Genomic DNA, 25,150 nt, shown 5'->3' on the forward strand with positions numbered 1-25,150 from the left:
ATTCCAGATACTACAATTTGCGTTTGTGTGTGTAATAGGAAAGTGCATCCTAAAGCTCTCCTTATAGTTAGGGCTGCTGTGTGATGTGTTCAAAATAAATACTGCACAATCTTGATATTGCATTTAGTCGATGGTGGTCGAGCAACTGCATGCAGAAAATCACAAGTTCAAACTAATATTCAGCATCATGTAACTACTTACGATGACTTTCTGATGATGCAACAAATAACAAACATCCTCCTCGGACTGTCACTTACTTCAATATCATCCAGAAGCTCTTTTTTCCTGCGCCGTATGTTCGACAGCTCATCTCTTTCCTCCAGAGACAGGTCCTCAGGTACTGTAAAATACAGAGAGTAGAGAAAATGAAAGAGCATGTGTGAGCGGGGGAGGGAAGGGCAGGGTTATGAGGATGGATTAAATTAATTCATGTTCAAACCAGCCAGTCAGAGTCACAGGGATTATGCCTCACAGTGCATACCTGTTCTATGAATCCGTCCCAAAGACGTTACTCATGACCTAAATTAATGTGGAGTTCACACACTCTCGCATAAGTTTATGAAAAAGGTGAACTCAGCACGTTCCAAGATCTAAAAACTAAAGAAAATCTGGGAAAACCTTCTTTGAGAAACACAGAACATATTGTAGTCCTCTCACATTTTATATCAAATAAAATCACTGGCATCTTCACTGTGTGATTTATGCTCTAATGGCTCTACAGGGACAGATCATCCCATGCTTTGCGAACAGTAGAAAAAGTCTTTGAGAAGAAGCGAGCACGAATGTATCTCTTATTAAAGACAATAATGGCTCTAAATGTTTTTATTGGTTACTTACAACAAAAAAGTGTAACTCACAGATCTGACAGGATTCAAAAAACAGATTTCTGTGCGCTGGAAAAAATCAGCTCTTTTAATGGTTGGACGTTATTTATTCAGAACAAAGGGCTGCCAGAAAAACACGAGGCGCAGGCACAAAACGAACTTTCATGTAAAAGTTGCAGACCTCCAATAAGGGACCGCTTTGGGAAGGGTAAGGCTGTTCTCTTTCGATTATTCTCCCTCTTTTACCTCGGTTTTGGTCTCCACAAACTCCAAAATGAAACAACCAACTCTTAAGCTGATGGCACAATATTTTCTCAGAGGAAAATAAATGTTCCCAGCACACTGTTTGAAGCTAGAAAGGTGGCAGGGTCCGCCAAATATAAACAAAGTAATACAGTATGAAGCTGTGTTGTCCTTTTTGGTTGGTTTAATTAATTCAGTTTCTTTAGGCAGGACAAAGATCAGTTAATTTAGATTTCTCTCTTCTAATTAAGATTTCTTCCTCAAACCTATGTAGTGCACCTCTAAGTGTACAAACTGTATGTTGTCCTGTGTGATTTTGTTTACATGGCCATTAGGCGATTATTTTGGAAGACATTGTGACTGTGATATTAGTCATATTTGACTTTTCCCAAAAAAAACAAAAAAACATCCTAAGACGATAATGATATGATTTTTGCAGGGGCCTTTGTCCCTCTGCATCTGGAGAATATGATTTGTTGGCCAGGGCATCTCTGCAACGCCACATTGCTCTATTTATAACAGTATGTTGTGACACATTTTATCTTTATCTAGTTTGCAGCTCCGGCACATTGCACCACCCTATATTGCATATTTTGATATCATTTAAAGCACATACAGTGTATGCAGTTTAAATATAGAGCAGGTGTTGGAAGTAGATCACACAAAAGCCACATGAGGAGGAAGTTTCTCATGAGAATTTTTCTTCCAAACCAAATTAATGCCACAGATTCTTCCCTGTTGAAAACCGGAAAATTTCCATAAATAACATCCTGTATATCTGACACACACACACCAAACACACACAAGGACTACTGAGCATCTGGCGAGGCCTGCCCCCTCAAATATTGGCTTTCTGATCGTCAACTCTCGTCGAGGCCTCATTTGGGGTAATTAACTCTGCGGAGGCAGAGCGGGCACATCACGCAACATGCATGTTTTACGGCTCGAGCACGCAAACACTGCATACACAGGTGAGTACACATCAGATCCGCCATGCATGCAGAATTCAAACCTCACACACAACATTTATTTCATCCTACACGGTGGGTCCCCCAGAGCCAGCTACTTATCCTTCATTTAACCGTGCCACGTCAACTTCTCCCCCCCCAAGACCCCTCGGAGGACCTCCCCCTCTCTCCTCCACACATCAGAAAACAGCAATCCATTTGAGAGTGGGCTGACAGGAAGTAGGTCATTTTCACATGGAGCTATACCAGATTGTGCTTCTCCTACGCCGTTTCTCTCCCTCTCTCTCACACACACACACACACACACACACACACACACATATACACGTACACATGCACACACTCCCCCTCTATCTCTCTCTTTGTCCGCCTCCATCCCAGCGCTTGAAGTGGGGGTGAGAGCAGATTCAAATCCCCTGACTGAATCATAACGCTAAGCAGCTTTACAATTCATACGTTTTTTCCCCCCCGTAGTTTCCCCCCCTCAACTGTAAATAATGGAAAAAGAAAAAGTAAAGTTATTTCCTCTTTATCTATCTACCGCATCTCTCTCTCTCTCTCACACACATTCTTTAAATCCTTCCCTCTCCTCCGTCTTGATCTGTAAGACAAAAGTGACAGAAGCGGCACGGACCATTAGGTGACTCCATTCTGAGGGGCCTCGATACTCGTTTATCGCGGGCGAACAGCCAGTCAAGAGAGCAGGGATCCAGATGGGTGTCGATGGCTTTTTTAACAGTTGCGCTCACACAGCATCTTACCAATGTCAACGAGATGAAAATGCAGAAGAAAGTCAGAGCAGAGAGAAACAGAGTGGAGTGTTGAACTCATTTTGTTAGAGATATATGAAACGTAATACGGTGCAAAGTGGGTTGGATGGTAATGGGGTATAAATACCATGTCTGAAAGATGACTCACCCTTAATTTGTCAAGATGTCAAAAATAAGTTCTTTCACTGGCTTGACTGCAATGACAAAATGCTCCTAATGGCATTAAAGCAGCTGCTGGTGATTTAATGAAATCCTGTATTTATTGTACGCTGTTAGACTGCAGTTGTTATATTGTCACATATAGCCCGTCAAGTTCATTTTGGGGAAATTGTGCTAATCTAAGAGCCTGACACTGTATGATGGCACACAAAGTCACCTGAAAGACTTAATCAGACATGTATTCAGCCAGAGCAGCACGAATTGAACGCTTCAAATGTAGCGAAAGGTTTCATGACCCTACTTCTTAAAAGCTGAGAGACAAGCGGAAAAAAGGGGGATGGCAATTTGTCGGTTTTATACCTTGGTTTCTGTATGGATTTAATGAACGTGTACGCGTAAAAGTTCCCATGAAAGTGAGTTGAGTGCTGTTTGCCTCTGCATTTTTACCTGTTTCCTGTACAAACAGGCAGCTAGGAAGGGACTGGGATATTGACTGGGATTTACTTTAGCCAATGTAGCTGCGCGGTAACCCAGCTAACAGCAGCTAAATTTAGCAGCCGTTAGCTTAGCTGTTACTTAAGCAACAAAGCTAATGGTGTCTGTCATTTTGAGGGGCTGGTAGGCTTGCTGTTTCCCCTTGTTTCCATTCCTTGTGTTAAGCTAAGCTAACTGCCTGCTGCTGATGGCTACATGTACAGTACAGACATCAATTCCTTTAAGTGTGCTTGAAGAAATACTTCCAGAAATATTCCTTTAAAAAGTTGAGACTGAAAGTTTTTAACCTTAACAGCAGTTGACAAAACAACAAAACTTGATTGTGGTATTTAAGGACTTTTCATCTCTAATCCTTTGTTTTCTTGAAAACTGGGCAACTCCACCTGCCGAGGAAGATGGTGTGATGTGATTGAAAGTCCCAACAACAGCTGCTACATGGACCTTGAGATGAGATCATTTTGTCAACAAATAACAAATAAAAAAGTTTGCCACAAGAGAAAAACACATAATCCTGTGTTAAATCACCATGTATTTGTGACTCTGTGGGATAGGTAGCACCTTCGCTTCTGCCGGTTTCCACTTGTCAGTGCAACATGAGTCGGGTTAAAGAAACAAAAGGGCGCTCTCAATGCCAAACGGCAAAGAAATGGAAAGACTTGAGAGTGATGTAGGAACAGACACCAGCACACCAGACATCCTCACACTCTCTGCTCCGTTGCTCTCTTTCCTTGGCTTCAGTTAAGCAGCCTCATAAAGCAGTAATTGTGGAGCAAAGAGACCCTGCAGGCAACCTACGTCTGAAATGCGCAAAAAAGTCCTCCATCCCTCCTACTCTGGCTGAAAGAGCTCGCCTGGGCTGGAGAATGGCACAGATTGTCTGAGGACACTAAATCTGTTTTGGGTAACAATTCCCCCGCTGTGTGTGTTTTGTTGCATGTGGAAAAACACAGGGAAATTTGATATCATTGCGAGGACAACTACTACTGTACAGCCGAGACTGGGTATCTGATGCATTATGCATGAAAGTCTAGGAATCTGTGAGTGTGTCTTTACGTGTGTATGTATAGAGAGCAGCCCTCCTCAAATAAAATCCATATTAGGTTATATACAAATGCTCCGTGCTTAACCCCGGGCACAGCCACATAGATTACCAATGCAACACCACTCAGCTTTTTCATATTATGACTTAGGGAGCTGCTATTCCAGTAACAATCAATACGTCATCATAATGGTTCAAACTTGCATGCTTAGCCTTTTCCTCCCATTGGTCTTTAAGCATGCACGGATGAGTGATTGCCACCGTGCTCGAGTTTTCTCAGACAGAAACGTGGTTCGTCCAGACTTTTTTAAAAAAAAAACAAAGGTCACTGAGTTAGAACCGTCCCCTTTCCAATCTCACGACCACTTTTAGCTCTCTTCCTCAGGTCAACCGTAACCACAGGGGTCAACACCACCTCCGGGGGTTATGGGTAATGGTCAATCATGTCGGCAATTGCGTTTAAGTATGATCAGTGTGCCGCAAAGGCTGCACAGAAACTGTTTCTTAGAGTTTTTATACTATTTATGATCATCAACCGTAGACAACCTCTTGTTTATTGCATGCAGGGAATTCAAGGTTACCTTTCCTATATTTATCATATCGATTAAATCTCTCATGTATTTACGTTCTGTAATTATCTCTGTACATGGGACTTTTTATTGTCTCTCTATATCAGGGCTGCCTAAATTAGGGCCATAGTTGTCCTGCCATTAGGTTCAATTTGGGCAACCAGATGTCTCTAGTAGTGAAAAAGATATTAAAAATATAATTATATAATTTACTCTGTGCATTTGTTTACACATATAGAATCACTATCATGAGTTCTCTGTAATCTGTACAGCGTGCAGAGTGACAGTTAGGCCCATGTGTGACTTTCAGGCTCTATATGACAGTTTTTATTGTTTGTATGCAGTGTAGAGATTGCACTGGATTCAAGTTGCTTTCACAGGAACAAGAGATTCACTTGAACTGATGCATGCATCTGTTACTGCTTACGCTGCTGTATTTTTTTTAAGCTTTCTACTGGCAAACTACGCTGTGGCTTTTATTGTGAAACAGCCACCATGGAAATGTATTTTGTTGCTGAGATCAGTGCTGATGCGTCGACAAAACACAAAGTTTTGTACAAACTCAAACCTCCAGCAGGTCACGAAGGTATACACCAAAAATGCAAATTACTGACTGTCTTGATTTAATTTTCCTCTGTGCTCTGGCACATATGGTAGTCAGACAAAGTTGCTGATCAACCAGGACTGAAATCTTAGCGAGTATCATAATATCAAAATGCAGCTAAGTAAAACATTTCTACATCCCGTCTGGGCACAGTTGGCACATTATTAGCAATCATTTGTGGTTAAACCCCATGACACTATTATAACTTGTGAAACTTGTGACTTGACCCGCTCCAGACAGTCAGAGGTCATGAACAGGAAAACAGAGATCACATGATAATTAATCAATTATTCACTGATAACAGCAGCTGCTTCAAGTGTACTGATGATGTGCACTCTAATAATCTCAAAGATGCTTTTTGTTGGAGTCAGTGATATCTGTCTTGGTTACTGTGGGAATGGCAGTGCTGACCCATAAGATACTCTACTGCCGGATGTGTGCCTGAAGCTTTAGGCTTCAATCAGCTGATGAAAACTAATCAGGGTCTTGAATAATACATTACTGCCCAGATCCTCATTCCAGTCCACGGTCCAGGCAGGAAGACCTTCATTCCGAGACCGTTCATTCTCAGAGATACTGGAGAGATTGGGATCCGACTCACGTGACTGACGCGCCTTTATTGGCAGATCGCAAAGTCAACTGACTAAACGCCTTTGACAGTCATGCCTTTCCAATATCCTTGGCTCTAAGGGCAGTGGGGAGGATGGCTCTGCATACTGATAGCCTTGTCCTATTGGGTGACGCTTGCCGAACAGTCCATTTGGAGCCATGGATGTGTGTAATCGATCGGGGTTAGTGTTGAGTCGTTGTCATGTTTTTGATCATGTTCTCACTGTTGCATGTCAATCCAAGTTGAAAGCTCTCCCTGGTGATGCATTCAAGGACACTGGGATGTGATGTTTTTAAGAGTCAGCTGCCCAATTATAACATTCGAAGCTGGGCCAACATGCACATTTGTACATTTTACAAATCTTGTATGATGCAACACATTTTAATCAGTCTGTTTTCCACAGTTTCTATTTTGCAAGTTTCATTGTCTATTTCATCTATATATGATCTATATATGTTGATGTAGGTCATATATAGATCTTCATTGTGAAGATCTATATATGACCTACATCAACATATAAGAAGATTAGCAAGAGCATAGCCTTTTTCTGTATGGATAATCAAGTTATTCTTAATGCCTGTCACTGGGTCGGATCTTGACTTATCCGGTCTGGATCAGTCATGAAATCATAACTGTTTCTTTGTGGCGGAGAATTCAGGAGTCTCACAGGGTAATTTAAGAAGCTGCTCTGTAGTTTTAAAGGTTTACTTTGTTTCAACATCGTCATATTTTGTCCACACTGGCCGCCAGAATCAACAGAAAACGATTTGTTGTAGCTTTAACATCAAAAGCGTTAAACACTAAAACATAAATCCTTTCGAGTTTTATGGCAGAATGATAAAATATGGACAAATCAAGTTTTATACAATACAGAAATGTAGTGTAATCAACATCACTGAATCGAAATGAATAAATCTAAAGAATTGCTCTGTGCCCGTCGCCTTCATTGTTAACCGCGGAGGATCTGTAGGTCATGAGATACCATAGAGACACTCACTGCGCCCGTCTCCTGCCTAAAGACTTCACTCAACAGAACCTGTGACGACCCTGACTGAAATGTAGACAGAAAACCACCAGCAAACGCAGCCGGAGAAACACTTCCTGATATTCACCAGGCTTGCGGCGGAACAATGGAGGGGATGTCTGCTGTGATTAGGACTGCTGGGGCTGGTCTTCCCGTAACAATAGCAACCCGGTAAACACCAGGAGGACAGAGGCCGTTCCCACCGCGAGCTAATTAGGGGGCACTTACACAAGTTCACAACACAGCCGACACAGCGCTCTGCCGTGAATGCTGCAAATGTGTGCAAGCCGGCTGAATTAAGAGTGATGCAAGAAAGCCAGGTAAGCGTGTCAGAGTGGGGCCAAACACTTACAAAACAAATCCTCACGTTGGCTGGGAACGTGCACGCCACGGACACCTTTCACGAAAAACAAATGCTGTACAAAATACATACCACGTCGCCTCTTCCTTTGCCCGGTTTCCATGATGACTGACATGCCATCAGCGGAGGTGTCTGTGTCCTTATGATGGTCAGTACCGCTGTGAGAGCGTCACAGCTCTTGGCTTTCAGCAGCTTGTTTCCCACTAATGCAGGCTGCTATTGTGGCTGGTAGGTGTGTAGTAATTGTTTTCCCCCCTCGGCGTTACTCCTACATACGCCGCTCAAGCATGCAGAGACACACAGGAACCGACACACAAAGCTCAAACACACACACACACACGCACATCCACTTTGACACCTCCTGCCTCTTGACAGATGACATTAGTGGTATGGAAATCGCCCACATTCCTCCCACTGCAACCGCCCAGTCCAGTCCGACCGGCTCCCCACGCGACTCATCCCTTCTTTTAAGTCCATTTCTGTTCTCTTTCACTTCGGCTCTCACTCTTTTCTCTTTCTCTTTGGAGCCCCATCAGCTCCTATTCCACATTTCACCTGAAGAACACTCGACTCTAACATCTGCACTCCGAATACATAAGTCAAACTGCCAAAAGGTCCATCTTAGCCTCATAAAAGCTCCTGGATATTTATTATGGCGATGAAGGGGTTTTGGCCTTCGTGTCATATGTAGAGTGCACTTGTTTAAAACACAGTCCATTCACCGGAAGAGAATCAGCTACAACTTTTATGAAACAGGGGTAGCAGCCGTTTCAGTTCATGGCGTCTTTAGAGTCTCGTTGACCAAAAAGAATAAAAACCCCTCATTTTTGAGGTTTCAACATCTTTTTAAGTTGCGACTCAGGATGTCTAGCTAGCACATGAAACTGGTGTGCCAAGGGAACACAGATCTGCCAAAGTCTTCTCATCGATTAAGGTCCTTCTCTTTCAAGAACTTGTTCTATCACACAGATTCCCATTTGCCTCATGATGCTGGTTCTAATCATTTTGATTTCACACACACACATAAATACAAAATAAAGATGATTTACGTCTTTATTTTGCCAGTAAAACAAAGGCCCACAATGGAATTTAATGCATGCCAAACCAAGCAGCAGCACGTTTCAATTCACCCCCAGATGAAAATCTTTAAACAGGACCACCTCGATCCGCAGCATATTGGCATTCCACTGTCCAGAGGTCGGCTGAGGTCTTTTGCTCCACTGTCAAGTAAACTGGGTTGTGATGGGTGGACAAAGTTCAGAAGACAATTGAAAAGCCTGACAGGATGAAGCCTAAAATTATACTTTGGTGGCACACACTTGTACTTTGGTGGCACGAGTTTGTGTGTTTCCTCCAGTTCCACGTGTTTCCCCGCCATAAAAACACGTCGAAGTCCGCAACTGTGAAGGCCTACATGTCTGTTTGAGAGTATAATCCCAGCCTTAGTGGGGTAAATGAACCACAGTCAGTAGGCTTCACTCTCTGTACCAAATTTCTTGGTGATCTGTCCAAAACATTTGACCAAAGTGTTGGAGACAACCTGGCATGGCTGAGAACTAAAGGTTGAAAAGTTTCACCATCATCTGGAGAAATAAAGACAACATCTTCCCACGTGTCCCTTGGGATAACAAACGCTGCAGAGTCTTTTAGCTCTCTGATGTGAAAACCACTCTGATGTCCTTGGATTCAATACTTATAATATCTAATATCTGACACAAGACACCTGAGTTTCATGTCAGTATTGAAATAACCCATATTGAGAACTTCTGTCACACAGTGTCCCAGAAAAGTCTTGTCAAATGCAAGAAGCAAGGTCTTTTGCACTGTTTTTATTGGCCTTACTGAATTACTGAATGTTTTCAAAGTCTTCAGCAGTCACTTGTTGTTAGCTCTCATCTCAGAAGAGACATCCACAACATTCCCTTTATGAAAATTAGATTACAACCAAAAATCAGAGGTTACATCAAACACAACATGGCCGTTTGATTCTTCAAAGCCTCAAAGACCCTATAACACAATCCCTTGAAGTGAGACAGTCTCTTCAAAGAACCCACTAGACTCAGTCACTTATTCATGAACGAGTACTGTTTGCCAAATTTCACTCTGAAGGAAACGCTTCATCTTCCCTTTGGATTTGGAAAAAAGCCTCTGATTGGCTTTTTTTTTTTGGGCCATCATATGTCACGATCCTCAGACAAATTAGTTGAGTGGTTCTGGCAGCAGAATCCCTTGTTCTTCATCTTTACTCAATTAGGAGCATGACTGCGGGTACAGAGGCTCTTTCATGAGGCTCGTTGATCTTACCTATAGCGTCAGTTCCTCCAAAGCAAAGTACAGGATTAATTTAACTGAATACAAAGTTTTTACTGATACTGATTTCTTACAGTTTTGCGACCGATAAGCAATCACGCCATCTGTCCGTCTACCATCTGTCGACTGCCGAAACTGAGACCTATTCCTGTCATATCACCCAGTCTACATCCCGCTCAGACTCGCTTTTTTTCCCAAAGAGAAAGCAAATAAATTTTAAGGGAAAACGGTGATTTCTGCCATTTATAATCAAGGAATGTTTGGGATTAAACCTTAACACCGATTTGTTTTGTCTCTCAATCTTGTTGCACGTAATGCTCTTTGCAATCTCAACCTCGGTCTAGACGAGATCTTTCCTAATTGACCATTTATTCAGCTATTAAACAATACTACACCTACTGAGGAGGCCAAACTAAGCCTTGAAGACTTTTCTGTTTCGCTGGGTGTGAAATCAGATCTGTTGACTGACAAGAATGACAGTCATGCTCACATGTCACCTTTCCCTACCGCCATGCATGACTGCTCACAGGACAGCCTGATCACCTGATAAGGCCGTTTACAGCACTATACTAGTCCTGAATATGTACCATGTGGGGATGCATGATCACAACATTAATGAAGGGGAGAAGGGCTTAGCAAACTGTGACTTTTCTATACCCATGTTAATAACATGTAGTTTTAGTCGTTTGAGAAACACACTTGGTAAATTAACCAAGTTATAAAGCTGTGAGGTTAGGACATGCGAGAGACTCTTAGCAGGGCCTCTGTAAGGAGCCTCAAACAGGAAATAGCTGTAGTGTCTCATCGGCCTTCAGTCTGGTATGGAGGCCCTGAGACAAACGGAGCTTGCACATGACAGAGAGACAACTTGCTACAGGGGATGCAGCAGCACAGGCTGTTTATATTGGGTTAAGGCCTTAAATCTGCACAGCAGAGATAGACAGAGAGAGGGAGGATGAAGGATGACGAGACGATCCAAGAGCCAAGTAGGACTCCACTTCTGCTTTTGTTATTCCGAAACAGCAGGAAGGAGAGGAGGCGGATGAGGAGGAGGAGAGAGTTCATAACAGAGTTAAAAACCTGAGCCAGGATTCCTTTATTACACAAAATATGTGGGTGGTTCAGGTCAGACCATTACTCTTTCTCAGGTTTTGTGTAAAGGGGTTTTCCAGATTATGAGCCTCTGCACACTGGAGCCCTTTATTTAGCCTCTTATCTTAAATCTCACAAGTTTAGCAGTTGTAGTAAACTTCAGTTCTCTTTTTTACATCATTGCCACATAGGAGCAGAGTCTTGTTTTTCCCACAGAGGGGGCTGAAAGTCAGATAAAAGAGGAAAAAGAAGCATCTGGGTTGACCTTGTTAGAGGAGTCATTGTGGCATTGATAGTAAAATTCATCCAACCTTGTCTCCTAAAAATGCCGTGATGCAGGAAATTGTTCAAGGGGGACGGTGGGGGTACGAAGCACAGGACTAGAAATTAAATGTCGGGCTTCATGTCCTGCATCCCAAATCACTCTATGACTTTGTCTGCGAACATTTTACAGTAACATCAACACGCGCACAGTTTGGCAACACAAACTAACGGCTCAACACAGTGTTGTGATGCCATCAGCACCCTACAGCACTTAGACAAACGGGAGCTTATTGTCTAATGTTTGAATAACCTCACCTTTCGTGGTAATAAGGTGTATTAGAATGATATCGTCCTTTTCAAAGCGTATTAGAAGTCTGTCTCTAATCTGTGCACTCATGTCAATACCACAGCGTGATTGGCTGATATCTGTCCTGTTTTGGCGATTGTATTTTGGAGAAAGGGGGCAGTATAGTATGCATACTATAGTACTACCAGCTAATTTCACTCAAAATGCCTTAAGTGATCTGTCTCTCTCTAACAATGTCTCTGGTAATTTTCTGTGACTTTTCCAGATATCAAACATTTTACCATTACATTAAAAACAAAAGTAATTAATGGTCTCTTTTAAAGCTTTTTTGCTGGTGCAAATTAGTAGTTTAATCTTATGGAGGTGTGGTCGATGCAGACCAGCTGAGAGCTGATGAACCTTTTTTTCATGGACATATGAATGACACTGCATCAATGCTCAGTCAATATCCAATTATTTTAGAATTTGCTTTAACTTGCTCAAGATCAATTTGACATAGGCCAAAAAATGGGCCGTGTTTTTCACCCACGCAGTAACAACCCCCTGAAGCGGCAGAAGTCAATATTTCTTATAATAATAATGTCTCAGGTGACAATTTGAAGAATGTGACTGTGTGAAAGGGGTCGCTCGTGTTGATGAAGTTACAGAGAAATAACACCAGAAGTACCTGTTCACCTGTTACCTGATATTTTGGAAGGGGGAAAATATCCATATTAATGTGTACAAGGCCCAAAAACTGAGCTAAAAGCGAGGGAATGTTGGACTGTATGTTCGCCAGGTGGCTAGAAATGTGTCTCTAAATGAATGATGACGCTGCTCTGTTTCTGCAGACTGTAACTTGCAGGTTTTTTACCGAGAAGAGAACTTTCCCTTAAGGAAACGTCTGAGACAGCCTGAAGCAGACAGGAAATACTGCTTAATTAATACGTTTTCAGCAGAAGAATCGCTTCGTGATCAGTGCGTGGAAGATGAGTAAGCAGTTAAAAAACGTTCTTGTTACTGCATGCTGTCTTGCCAGGAGGTCTATGAGCCCTAATAATTATTACATTAGAAATTACAACACAAAATTCTTCATATAATCCTCAATGCTTACAGCCTGCGGCTAATAGGAATAATACTGGGAGAACACAGGAGGAATATCTGATGTGAAAGATGGTGAAAGAGATCCAACGGGGCTGGCCAGAACTTCTCCTTTACATACAATAATGTAAATCATATTAGGTGTTTTCCATGTCACACATTCGAAATCAGCTCATCTCATCTAACTGAACTGGCTGATTGGTTTCCCCTTCCTTTGAGAGTCCAGTGGGGAGTGCAACGTGCTGGAGGTAAGCACATGTAAGGCCTCCTGACAGCCCGCAGGCATGTATGACGGGCACAGATCTCCTGGGAGCCTCGGCGATGGCGAGCTGCTGATGTTTTCAATATCACTCAGTGACAATTCCCCCGAGGGAAGAACAATAATTAGTCGTTATTGCTTCGGTTTTAGTCCATTCATGAGGAGACAGATTGTGCTGCATTTGCATCATGTTCCTCTGGCCACATTACATTATCGAGAGCTCAACGAAAAGGAATGCTTTTTTTTTTTTTTTTGCTTTTTTTTTTTCTCAAGGTTAGATGTAGTGCACGAGATGGAAATGAAGCATGACAGGGGTCAACAGAGAGATTAAACACATGTGTGAAAGAACCGGTGCCTGAGAGCCACTGTAAATCACTCACCCTGTGAGACACCCCTCGGGCCACTTTGTGTGAGCGTGTCGCACTGGTCGTGACCCACTCGGAGCCACACCAGCTTATCAATCACACCCAATCATCATCCGTGGGAGCAGTGACATTGATGCATGATGAGTTATGAGAATGTGGACGAGGAGAGAAAGTGTGTGTGTGTGTGTGTGTGTGTGTGTGTGTGTGTTTACAGCAGGATGAAGTGTGTGTGTGTTATCGATGCCCTTGTGGTCTATTCTGGAGCATGTCGCCCTGACCTACCCGGTCGAGGCCATTCGTTTATATTTCACAGTCTTCATTGCAGCAACAATGGCCATCCTACGGTATGGAATCTTAACAATTCAAGGGTCAGGGCAGAGGAAACAAGCCTGAGAATAATGAGGAGAGAGGAGGAGAAAATCCTGGCGACACACCAAACTATAAATCACATGACACAGGGTTCCAGCGTCAGGAATAGAACACACAAGGGAGGTATATCCCTTTTTTTTCTTTCAGGGCTACCTTTGTGTCATGATTGAATCCTGTTTATATACACTGCATGTGTGTATGTGTGTGTGAGTGTGTGTGCGTGTATTTTTGTGTGTGTGTGTGTTTCACTCCAGTTGGGAAGTGACAGCGAGCGTCCTGAGCCTCTGACCTATAATCCACTAACTGTCATCCATATCCCTCCCCACTTGATCTCTTCCATTTGTCTACGCTCGCCGAGGGCTTGCAGCTCACACTAATCCTCTGTGTGCACACCATATAAAGAGATGCACATTTACACACACACACACACACACACGCCTCCGCAAGTGAAATAGTGGGAGTCGAGAGGCACGAGGTATACACAGCTGGGCTGAGGCTTGCACCACTAACCTACTTTGAGAATCCGAATGCAGCTCCCCTATCAGTCTCTCTTTGAATCTGTGCCACAGCTGCATGTCTCCATCTCAGTCTCTCTCGACTTAACATATACAAACCGACTCACTGTACAAACATGCCGTCACACACACACAGACACACACAGATGTGCGTATACACAGTGACAGGTTGCTCAGGAGCCCCCGTGTCACGTGGTCATCCTGCTGTGCTGCTTGTAGCCTTTCTCGGTGACAAACGGAGCACCGCTGTCACCCTGAATATCACAGAGCCGACGGTGGGGAACGTGGAAGGAAAGACTACGGCTGCAACAACATCAGCCTTCTTCAGAGCACCAGCGGCGCAGTCACAGCTCATCCTCTCTCCCTATGAAAGAAGTATGAATTTTGCATGATGCAGCAGCATCTTAGCAAAAAGAGGGGGCAGGCGGTGGAAACATGCCCATTTTGCAGAAAAAAAACAGAACAGAGTTCTGGCAAAAAGACTGAGAATGTGTTGTAGTAGTTTACTGACACATTGACCCCCCTGAGTAAGTCACAGAGTGTTACAAATCCCTTCTTAAAAGCGGGGCTGGCATCGAGTGGCAGTGCCACGAGCCCCCAGGGGGGTGACAGGGGGGCTGTAAGAGGTTGGAGGCAAGCCAGATGCTCAACACACACACACACACACACACACACACACACACACACACACACACACATACAGGAACAGGACAGAGCAGGGATGTCCAAGAGTGAAGTTATCTACAGAGGTGAGCATGTATTCTGTTAAAAATAAATCTGAACATAAACAGTTCCATGTCGGTATATTTGATGATCAGAATAAGTGCTGATTAATTGTCTTTTGATTGCTGATCGATTACTTGACTAATCATCGCAGCTCTAGCAAATAGTGCGCATCTAAATGCTAGTTGGTTGTATGACATATTCGTTCTACTGTCACATGTTGCTTCCTTAAGATCTAAAAAAAAAAAAAAACAACGGAAAATTAGAATATCAAAGGCTGAGCCGGTGGGTGTACGAGACGATGGAAAGAAAGGGAGGTTAGGTGGAGATGTCATCACTTCATTACACAATCATCTCTTCACAATCACAAAAGTCAAAACAAATCAATAGAGAAACTAAAAAAAACTGATGTAGATTGGCAGGGTGATAATTACACGGTTGAATCTTTCTCCAGGAAACATGTAGCAACAGTTTTCTCAGTGTTAAAAATCACAGTTTGTACAATGGAGCTGCGCTCCGGTGTGTTTTGAGTAGAGTAAACTGGAGAGCACTGCAGAGGGTGTTGTGTTTCCAGAGTGTGAAGCACTGGATGTACTGGCAGAGGGGGGATACACCTTTTTCCTGCATCTTCAGCAGGTCAAACAATCTTTGTGCGCTTACATAATTGTTCCAACCCTCCCTTTTCCTGTCCACTCTGCACAGCCTTCTCTTCCCTTTCCAACAGACCTGAACCACACACACACACACACACACGCACGCACGCACGCACGCACGCACTTTAATGGAAGCCATGAACCCAGACTCCCACAAAGGCCCAAGTGGAGCAGGACGTTCTTTTGCCTGAAATTCACTTCAGCACATGACTCCAGACTCCTGGGACCTCTTGCACACTCTGATTTTTCTTTCCAAAGAGCAGAAAAAAATGGCTGGATTTGCCTCACGTCTCCCCTTCACGAGCCCCCTGATGGTCTTAATGTAAAAAAGGACAGATCCCAATCTGTGACTGTGTTAGGCAGTGGACCTTTACAGCACAGTGCTGTTGGATGAAAAGGAAACTGGATACTTTCTGTAAAACCCCCGTGTGCTTTTCCTCTGCTGCTCCAGACGAAAATTAAGTCTTGCCATCAGCGTCACGGCCACTTATAAAAAGTACTTCAATCCCTTTTTTTTAAGGCAGAGAAAACAGATCAGAGGTCCAAGAGGATTTGCACACGCGCCTCATGTTCACTTTTAACTTAGCTTAGCTTTTATGAATGCAAGTACTGAAGCAGTCCCAATCCAGAAAGCTGACTTCCACATTGGCTCACTCTGTCCAGGTCTAACTTAAACCATTGGATGTCATGGGTACATGTAACGTGCTATCTGATATTCCAGGAGGCCAAACTCAACAAGGGCCCTCTGTGTTCATTGACCTTTGTGTCTAAGATGAAACACGCATGCAGACTTTAGTCTATGGAGTGACGTCGAGCCACACACAGAAGCCAGAAGTCCTTTCTATCTCCTCATCAACTTCTCAAAGCAGTTACTGAGCCGTGGTGAGCCGGACCACCGGTGCGCGGGGAGTGTGTGAGCACGCACAGCAGTCCAAACAGAGAAAACACACACTCTTCAACAGAGGTGAGTCACGGAGAGGGCAGAGAGGGACAGAAACTGGACCAACAGAAATTGAAAAAAAACTATCAATTGTCAAAAAACAGTCCATCAAAAAAAATGTTCGCAGCCAAAGGAAACATCTTCAATTTGCACATTCGGAACCCGTTGTGGACTCGGGATAGAAGGGGCACCAGCTGCATGCGGTGTGGCATCAGCATGCAGAAAGTCGTGCTATATTTGTAGTGAAGAGACAGCACTTCGTTTTGTTCACTGTGAGGGCATCCTAGAGGGCACTTTATCGTTTTTTATTGAACATAGGAGCACCCAAGAGGGTATTTTCCCAGCGTTTTGTTCAAACACAGGGTGCCAAGTGGGGGAAATCACCCACTCTGATCGTCCACCAGTGGAGCAAACGGTCCTAAACCCAAAATATTTGATTTCCAATTATATAAAACAGAAAAGCAGCAGATCTTCGCAATGCAAAGATGAAACCAGCACAAGTTTGACATTTGTCTTTAATAGTTTATGAAATTAACAAAAAAAATGTAGCTTTGGCTCAGTCTCAAACTTGGCATAACTAGAAGGATCTGGTAGGGTCAGGTCCCAGTTTTAGGCCAATGTCGATTTAATATCCTGCTGAGTGAAACTTGCTCCCCCTCAGGTCAGCGGAACAGAACACACTCACGGGCTGCAGGAGGTAGGCAGGCCACGTTTTCCTAAATTTGCCACATTTGCCAATGTCGACTATCTAACAAAATACACTTCTAAATCTAACTCCAAAATCTCCTTGAATTTAACAAGAACATTTCAAACATTGGAAACAAGCTCACACGCGAGCTCTACATTTAATATAAAAGCTACGACAGCGTCTCCACAATAAAACTTTATTAGTGCTACATGAATTACCCTTGTACAGAACTTTTTTGAGTTTTTCTAGGCATCTACTGCACCATCCATTTGGTGCTCCTTAACATCCTGCAGGGCCCTCAGGTCCTTCCCCATCATACAGGCCCTCGCTGCCTACCAGAGCCTCCTCAGGCATGAAGTAAACATCCACAGTCTACCACGTTCCTGAAGGTATCTGCAGTGCAGGTGAACCAGGTGACCCTTCTCAAAAGAGACTTAAAATATGGACAGGGAAGATATTCAGTCTGGATACCACTAAGAAGTGTGTGCTATTAAAGTGTGATTTGTTCCTACGCTCCATGAACACTCTAGGACGCTCCTCTCTCAGCCACTTGACAGCGTGTGGGCTGTGGGGAAAAAGACGGCAGCTGCAAATCTACTTCAAAGACAAAAACACAAATCCTGAACGTAGCAGGAGGCTGCTGGCGCTGTCCTGCGGCCGGCAGATGAATAGCTCGGAGAGCTCAAAGCCCGGTGCGTTGTGTGCGTCTCTCCTCGCCTGAGTCGGACTGCAGTGTGCCATAACCCCGCGGACCACACACTCACACACTGAAGTGCCAAGTTTAAATGGCTGGGTTTCACATAGTGTCAATAGAGCGGTCTGTAGCCAAACCCGCAGTGAAGCCAGTGTCTATAGCATACATGCTGCGATTCCCACCACATGAGCATCACTCGTGAAGTCTCCACTGAATGCTGTGCATGTAGCTCACTAGCAAACAAAACCTGCTCTACAGCGAAGCAGAGGAAACAGAGATACCGTATGTGTACATTTGATGGACTGTCAGAGTCGGTCATGCACAACGAGGATGTGTTACAGTAGCTACGCTCAGTCTGCTCAGTGAGACAGGCCGCAGTGTTGCAGGGCTTTGTGGGCTCTTGTCGGCCCATTGTCCATTGAGCGACCGTTGTGGTAGAAGGCATTGTATTGTTGGCTGTCATGCGTGTCAGATGGATTGCTACGGACCTGTTTTCTCTTAGCCTCATACAGTAGAGCCAACTATGGTTACAGAGAAGTAAGTGTGATGAGAAAGAACAGTAAATAGGAGTTCTTTCAAAAGCTTCTTCAGTCCAAAACCCAAAGACTCGAAAAGGACGACAAGCAGTGAATCTTTACATTTAAGAAGCCGGAACAAAACCGATTTTTGACAGTCTTGCTTGAAAAATGACTGTAGGGATTATTGATTTACTTTTGATCAATTTATTGGTTGATCCACTAATAACTGCTGCTCTAATAATTGGAAGAAAAAAAGACATCCTATATCTGTCTCTTTATATGGATCCCCACCAAAAGTTAATGGGGTCTATTCGGGTCCAAAAATACGTTCCGTAGTTTTTGTGTAGTCCAGTTGACAAACCAACCACCAAACACGAAGGAAAACATAACTTCCTAATAACTGACAATGACCAATGTTGTTACAATTAATGTTGGGGGTGATTTGAATTGATGTACCAAATTTCATGCCAATCAATCCTATAGTTTGGGGGATTATTTAACTCAAACCCACAAGCGACAGCCTCAAGGCAGTCTTTAGGATTCATCCTCTGTGGACCATGAATGTCTGAACATGTAATTGCAATCCATCTAACATTTGCTGAGATATATCAGTCTGGACAGAGTGGTGGACCAACAAACCAACATCCCCATTCACAAACCTCAGCACTGGCGTTTGTGAGGCAACACAAGTCTCCTTTTTTTCCAACACACAATTCAAGCTGGTGAGACTAAAAAAAAATCCACAGAAAGGGAGATGGAAAAGAAATGAAAACTGACTCCCAATCAGAAGTGTGACCTGGTTTTATGGATGGTTATGGATGGCCGGAGACCGCTCGCTGTTCAGAGAGTTAATTATGACGGAACAGAAGGAGTTTCATTGGGAGAAACCGCTGTAATACACTGGAGGATTGGTTCAGTAAGAATATTGAGTCCGCCACCACTCTTCCTCGCTGTCTCTCACTGGCAGCACTCCATATTTCTTTGGACACTTTCCAACTTTGCTCTTGCTCTTCATCCCGCCTTATCCCCAACACACACACACAAACACTCTGTATACACACACACACACACACACACATACACCTCCTATCTCGCTCTCTCGTTCCCTGTCAGACATCTCGCCATAACTGCTACTACGACTGTGTCTCACTCTCGCTTTTTGTGGTCACACGTTCTTTCCATCCCTGCGCCTTCCTCGCTGTCTGTTCTCCATCTGACACCTCCGTATCTCCACTGTCTGTCCTCCCTCTCACTTGACTGGTGCGTTACAAAGTGTGCGCTACCCATTGTGAGAAATGAGCGTCTGATATTGAAGTTTGTCAGCCCGCCTGCCACCTTAAGACAGATCCACGCCTGCAATTCCGCCCAGCAGTCGCTCATCATCTGTGTTGTTCTGCCACCCCTGAAGCACCCAAGTCTGCTGTGAGCTCACGTGTGGGTGCTGAATTGTTCTAATAAAAACCAGCAATTCGTGGATAATGTTCCCAGCTAAACAACAAAACAAAACAGAAACCAGGAGCTCTGCAGACTTCCTTCTCCTGCCACATCCAGGACTTTATTTATTTCAGATGAGACGGCAGACTCTGGCATAAATCACACACACACCTCTCATTCCAGGTCGTGATCCACCCACCCACCCATCCATCCATCCATCCATCCATCCATCCATCCATCCATCCATCCATCCATCGTCACTGCAAACAGTGCCAAAAGGGAAAAAGGAGACTATCAATTTGTGTGTCGGCGTGCAAGCCATGAATATATGAGTGTGGGCATGTGTGTGTCTGTGTGTGCTTTATGCTCCCGGCTGTTGTCAGCTATCCCTGGTTGGCATCACAGCACCATATGTCTGTCTGTAGGGCTGCGCTGACATGTGCCACCGCTGGAGGCCAGGCCGGCCGCACACAGCACAAAGACAGCTTTATGCCTGCATGCCATACATAGCAATACTCCAGCAAATAGTCACATCCTGCAGCTCCGCACGCAGCGAGCACGTGGGACCGAACAGAGCTGACTTACAGAGGTGAGACAGCATGAGCGATGGTTTCCCACCGGTAGGTTTAAATCTTAACAAACGAGTAGGGGTGGGAATCTCTTGGCACCTCACGATTCAATTCCGATTCAGAGGTCAACGATTCGATTCTAAATCGATTCTCGATGCAGCAAGTTTTTTATGTACATTTCCATGCACGATTTAAAAAAAAGAGTTTGCTAATCACTTCCTACTTTTTCTCACTGTGTGACTACTTGGTACTTTCAAAACAAAGTATTTGTAATGATCCATACTTAATTTACTTCCAATATATTTAATTTATAAAACAAATGAAAGAAATGTGGCAAGTCAACTGGAAGGTTACATTTGCTGGCAAACATCCAGCTTTGCAAAGAACCAAAAGGAAAAGAAAAGTGTTCCTGTAGCAGCATACATGTAGTACATTAATACAGCTGCAGCTGGTCAACGGTCGATACAGGTGTTTGTATCACAGGTTGATCTGGACATCTCACACTTTGCCACAGCTGACTGACCTTACACTGAGTTTGGGCTGGATTTCAACATACTGTGCGGGCTGTTTGACAGTGTACAGTTTTCACATCGACTTGGATTCAGCTTAATAACGATGTATGCGGCTGGGACCGATGGCTTTAAGTAACCATTTGAATGCACGGCGGAATGACAGAAATACCCGATAGTTAGTTACAGGTGTCGCAAGTTAACCTGGATGCTGTGCACTCAACGCCACAGCTAACAGCTAACAACGGTCTCCACGCTGCTCTCGAGCCGCTCGGCGTGAACAAATGCCTCAGACGTTCCACCCATGAGTTGTGTGGGCACTGCACTTCCGCACTTCTGAGTTCCACCTCTTGCGTTCCGTCATCATTACGTTGCCAATTAACATGTAGAAAATCGATTTTTGACATTTGTGAATCGATTCAGAATCATCCACGTCCGAATCGCAATTCATCTAAGAATCGATTATTTTTCCCACCCCTACAAACGAGGGTGTGATTTTGTTAAGTTAATGATGACAGGCAAAGCTGAGTGGTTGACCCCACTGCTAGGGTCAGAAGGTGACACATGATTAGCTTGTCAGTATTATTATAGATTAATGAACAGGCCCAACGGTGACAGGCTGGAACCACATTCATTGTTGTTGTCAATCAAACGTCCACGGAGAGGCCTAAAACGACCATGAAGAGCCCACAAATGATGCAAAATAACCAATTAAAGAACCGAAACAACCACAAAGTGATGCAAAGTGACCATCAAGAAATGCAGAGATGCAAAACAACCGTAAAAAGACGCATTACAACCGCAAACAGATGCAAAACCTGCATAAAGAGACAAGAAAAAAAACACAAAGGGACACAATTTGACCACCAAGAAATGCAAAGTGACAACGATAAAGTGAAGAGGAGATTCAAAACCACTGTCAAGAGATGTGTAACAACCACAGAGGGAAGAATGAACAATAAGAGACACAAAACAACCATCAAGAGAAGCAAAATGACTATATAGGGACACAAAGCAACCACAAGGGGAAGCAAACTGACCACAAAATAAGGCAAAGTTATCTCAAAGAAACGCAAAGAGATGCACAACAACCATACAGACACGGGAAACTGGCACAAAAGGAAGCAAAATGACAACCCAGAGAAGCAAAGATTTGCAAAACGACCACAAAGATCCAGCCTGAGGGATGAGGGACCTTTCACATGCCTGTGTCTCGTTGTCTCCTTGGCTGGAGGCTATCAGCATATAGCAGCTATTCATTGATAAAAATTCATTCATTCATACGCCGATGAACAAGGCAGCTATAGTTTACTGTTGTCAAGAACCAGGTCTTCACATATTTTCAGCCAAACACATGTTTATCTTACTTTTTTTTTCTTGTATTTATATTTTTACCAATCTGCCACCTGTCCCTGAGTCTGGCCCCCAGTCAAAAGTTTCTACGGCCGCCCATGTCGACCTATGTGGAGTGGATGTAGTCCACAGGCTGCTGTTGGAGTGACGCATCACATTCTGCAAACAAACTCAGCTTTAGTCATGAGTCAATAAATGAACCTGTGTCCCTCTCATAGCTCATGGCTGACAGTGAGAGGACCTGTTGGGCCACAATGACACCAGCCCACAGCTGACTGAAGGCGTAGATAAACACAAGTCTACCAGCAGCACTAATGACCCATTCAAGCCCTGTCGAGTGTCAGTCCTCGCAATGAATGTAGGTCATTATTTCTACCTTAACTGGTCTGGGGGTTGTGATCAATTAGGTGGTAACTTCATGTCAGTCATGTGGAGCAGAACATGCTGATGTGGGGACGATGACTGTGGACAGATGAGATCAATGCTGGTGCATGTGTCTGACAAAAGTAAGTCCATGTCAAGTCTAACATTGGTGATATGATGGGCCAAAATCACTGACCAGGCCATATCATTATCATCATTATTAGCCTGTTGTTACAAGAAGGCACATGTCTCTGTTAGTACTGAAACAGCCACAGTTATGGTCTGTATTGCATTGAATGAATCATACCTTGGTTGTCCTCGTCCATGATTGCACCCTATGAAAATAATAACAAATCAAGATCTCGGTGACAGAAACTTCCGTTGTGCGGAAAAAAAAAGGTCTAATTTACAGCAAATGCGCGTCCTTATTTCCAGGACGCATTTTGTGCACAGGTTGTCTCGCGGGCAGCGTCTTCTTCTGGGGAAATGTTTGTGTCCATTTACGCCTCACAGGCTCAGCGAGGCGACCCGTCCCTCCGGTTCCGGTGAGCGGTGTGTCTGCGCGGCTGCAGCGGTGTCTTCTCGCCCACACTGGCCGAGCCGTGTTGTCGTTATCCCTCCACATACGCCTTCACTCCACTAGTGTCGGGAGAGTAGTTGACATGGCGGCGTCAAGCTTGCCGACACGCACCCGGAAGAGCAGCGGAAGCGTGGGCTACTCTGCCTTCAAAGTAAAAGCCTCGCAGGTGTGACGCGGGAGAGTTTGTTTATTTTGGAGGTAAAAGCCGGAAGCGTGTGTTGTATTCAGTGTCGATGGACAGCGGTGGTTTATCCCATCCCAGCTCCGCTACACAGCCCGTGCTGCGCGTCAGCATTCGTCGCCGATCAGCGCTCACGTGACTCCAGGCAATAGTGACATGACACCCAGCAGGATGCATCTATAGTGTTTTTATTGATTGTACTGTAAGTGTTAACGGCATTTTGACTTAACGAACAGTGGAATAGATCAGAAAAACAAATAACTGTTAAGACAGTTATATTATTATTTTAGTAATCATCATTATTTGGATACTTGTTGATGAGTGGATGAGTTTGTGTGTGTCAGTTAATGAATCTTCTGCCTCATTTCACTATTAACTTCAGTAACTAGTATTTTAAGGGGTACTATGTAGTTTTGGAGAAGAAATTCAAACTCAGACTTTTAATGTTTACAATATTAAAGAGATGATAATACAAACATAGAAACTGTTCTCAGTGGAAGATAAGGTCCCCAGAACACCATTTGAAGCTAGTCAGGTGGCAGGGTCCGCCACATATAAACAAAGTAAAACTGTGAAATAAAGTGTTTTTTTTTGTTTTTTTTACTATCATCCTCAATTGAATTCTTTTTGAAAAGTGGATGAGTTATGCTATGTCACTAAATGCTGACTAGATGTAAAAGTCTACTTTAAGATGCTTATGAATACAATTCCACGTATAGAAGACTATTTACTTACTGTAATATCAGGTGGAAGACAATGAGGCCGGTCTCTCCAGGTTTGCTCTCATATTACTCCATCTTTGTGGTGAGTATTGCACAGTATTACGCAGGCAACAGATTTTCAAGGGAGGTTTATGAGTCTTCTATGATAAATGTCCAGAAATGATTCAGCAAATTAGTCTAAAAGAGCTACGCAGCTGCTCAAAATGCTCCCAAGCAGCATGTTGAGTAGTTACAACTCCAATATAAAAGGGGATTTCATGTCAGACGACGAGGACTTGTGGACGAGACTCTTACATAAGCAAGGAGAGCTATCAGGTTAGGAAATAGTGGGATGGGATGGGCACACTGACACACGCACAGTGAGAGCTTTGCAGAGCTTGTTTCTACAACACACATGGTTTCGATTATTGCATTCCTGCCTCCGCAGAGAAGGAGGGGGTCTCACTTCCTGTGTGCATTACTCCAATGGTCAAGCATGAACAGATGTTTTAATGTATTCAGTCATGTGTTTATTCATAGGTGTCCCTTTTGGACAAATGTTTCATTCTCAATCTTCTGTTCGAGAAAACAAAGTGACAGTCTCCAGACATAACAAAAAACTGCTCTCCCGACGCCGTTTCTCATGGTTGTGCGATTGAGACGCAAACTTAACAACGTATTTGTTTTGTTTAAGTAGAACACAAGCAAATTATTCAACTCTTTTTTCCATTTATGACCAGATTGGTTTAATTGATAACTGCCACCATAAACACTTGTAAAACCACATAACGTCATCATTCACAATGTGCTTGATGAGTCTCACTTTCATGGGCTGATATAGTGATTGTCTATCAGATAGAAATACAAATGAAATGTTTTCATCTGAAGGGCCAAAGTATAACGCAATCCACTAAAACCCCCTCGATCCGGCACAATCCAGTCTGGTGCTGAATGACAAGAGTGAAAGAAACTAAAGACCTAGATTGAGATCCGGAATTTGCACCTGGATAAACTTTT

At 43.6% G+C, this 25,150-nt stretch overlaps 1 protein-coding gene across 2 annotated transcripts in view; it reads right to left on the minus strand.

Moving 5' to 3' along the window:
• The window catches only part of cyth3b (cytohesin 3b), a 39,464-nt gene extending 16,111 nt beyond the window's left edge, over positions 1-23,353 (minus strand). The window contains exons 1-2 of one of the 2 annotated variants that reach the window (XM_030408435.1): positions 22,979-23,353; positions 258-340 (exon numbers count right to left, since the gene is read on the minus strand). In XM_030408435.1, the coding sequence (XP_030264295.1) occupies positions 258-340; positions 22,979-22,997 (102 nt within the window). In that variant the 5' untranslated portion in view covers positions 22,998-23,353. Of the gene's footprint in view, positions 1-257; positions 341-7,738; positions 7,884-22,978 lie in introns of those variants that run through there. The other variant, XM_030408434.1, reaches the window with a different exon arrangement.
• Between the last annotated feature and the right edge of the window lie 1,797 nt (positions 23,354-25,150).

Source organism: Sparus aurata, chromosome 23 (genome assembly GCF_900880675.1).
Source record: "Sparus aurata chromosome 23, fSpaAur1.1, whole genome shotgun sequence".
In the NCBI taxonomy this organism is placed as follows: Eukaryota; Metazoa; Chordata; class Actinopteri; order Spariformes; family Sparidae; genus Sparus; species Sparus aurata.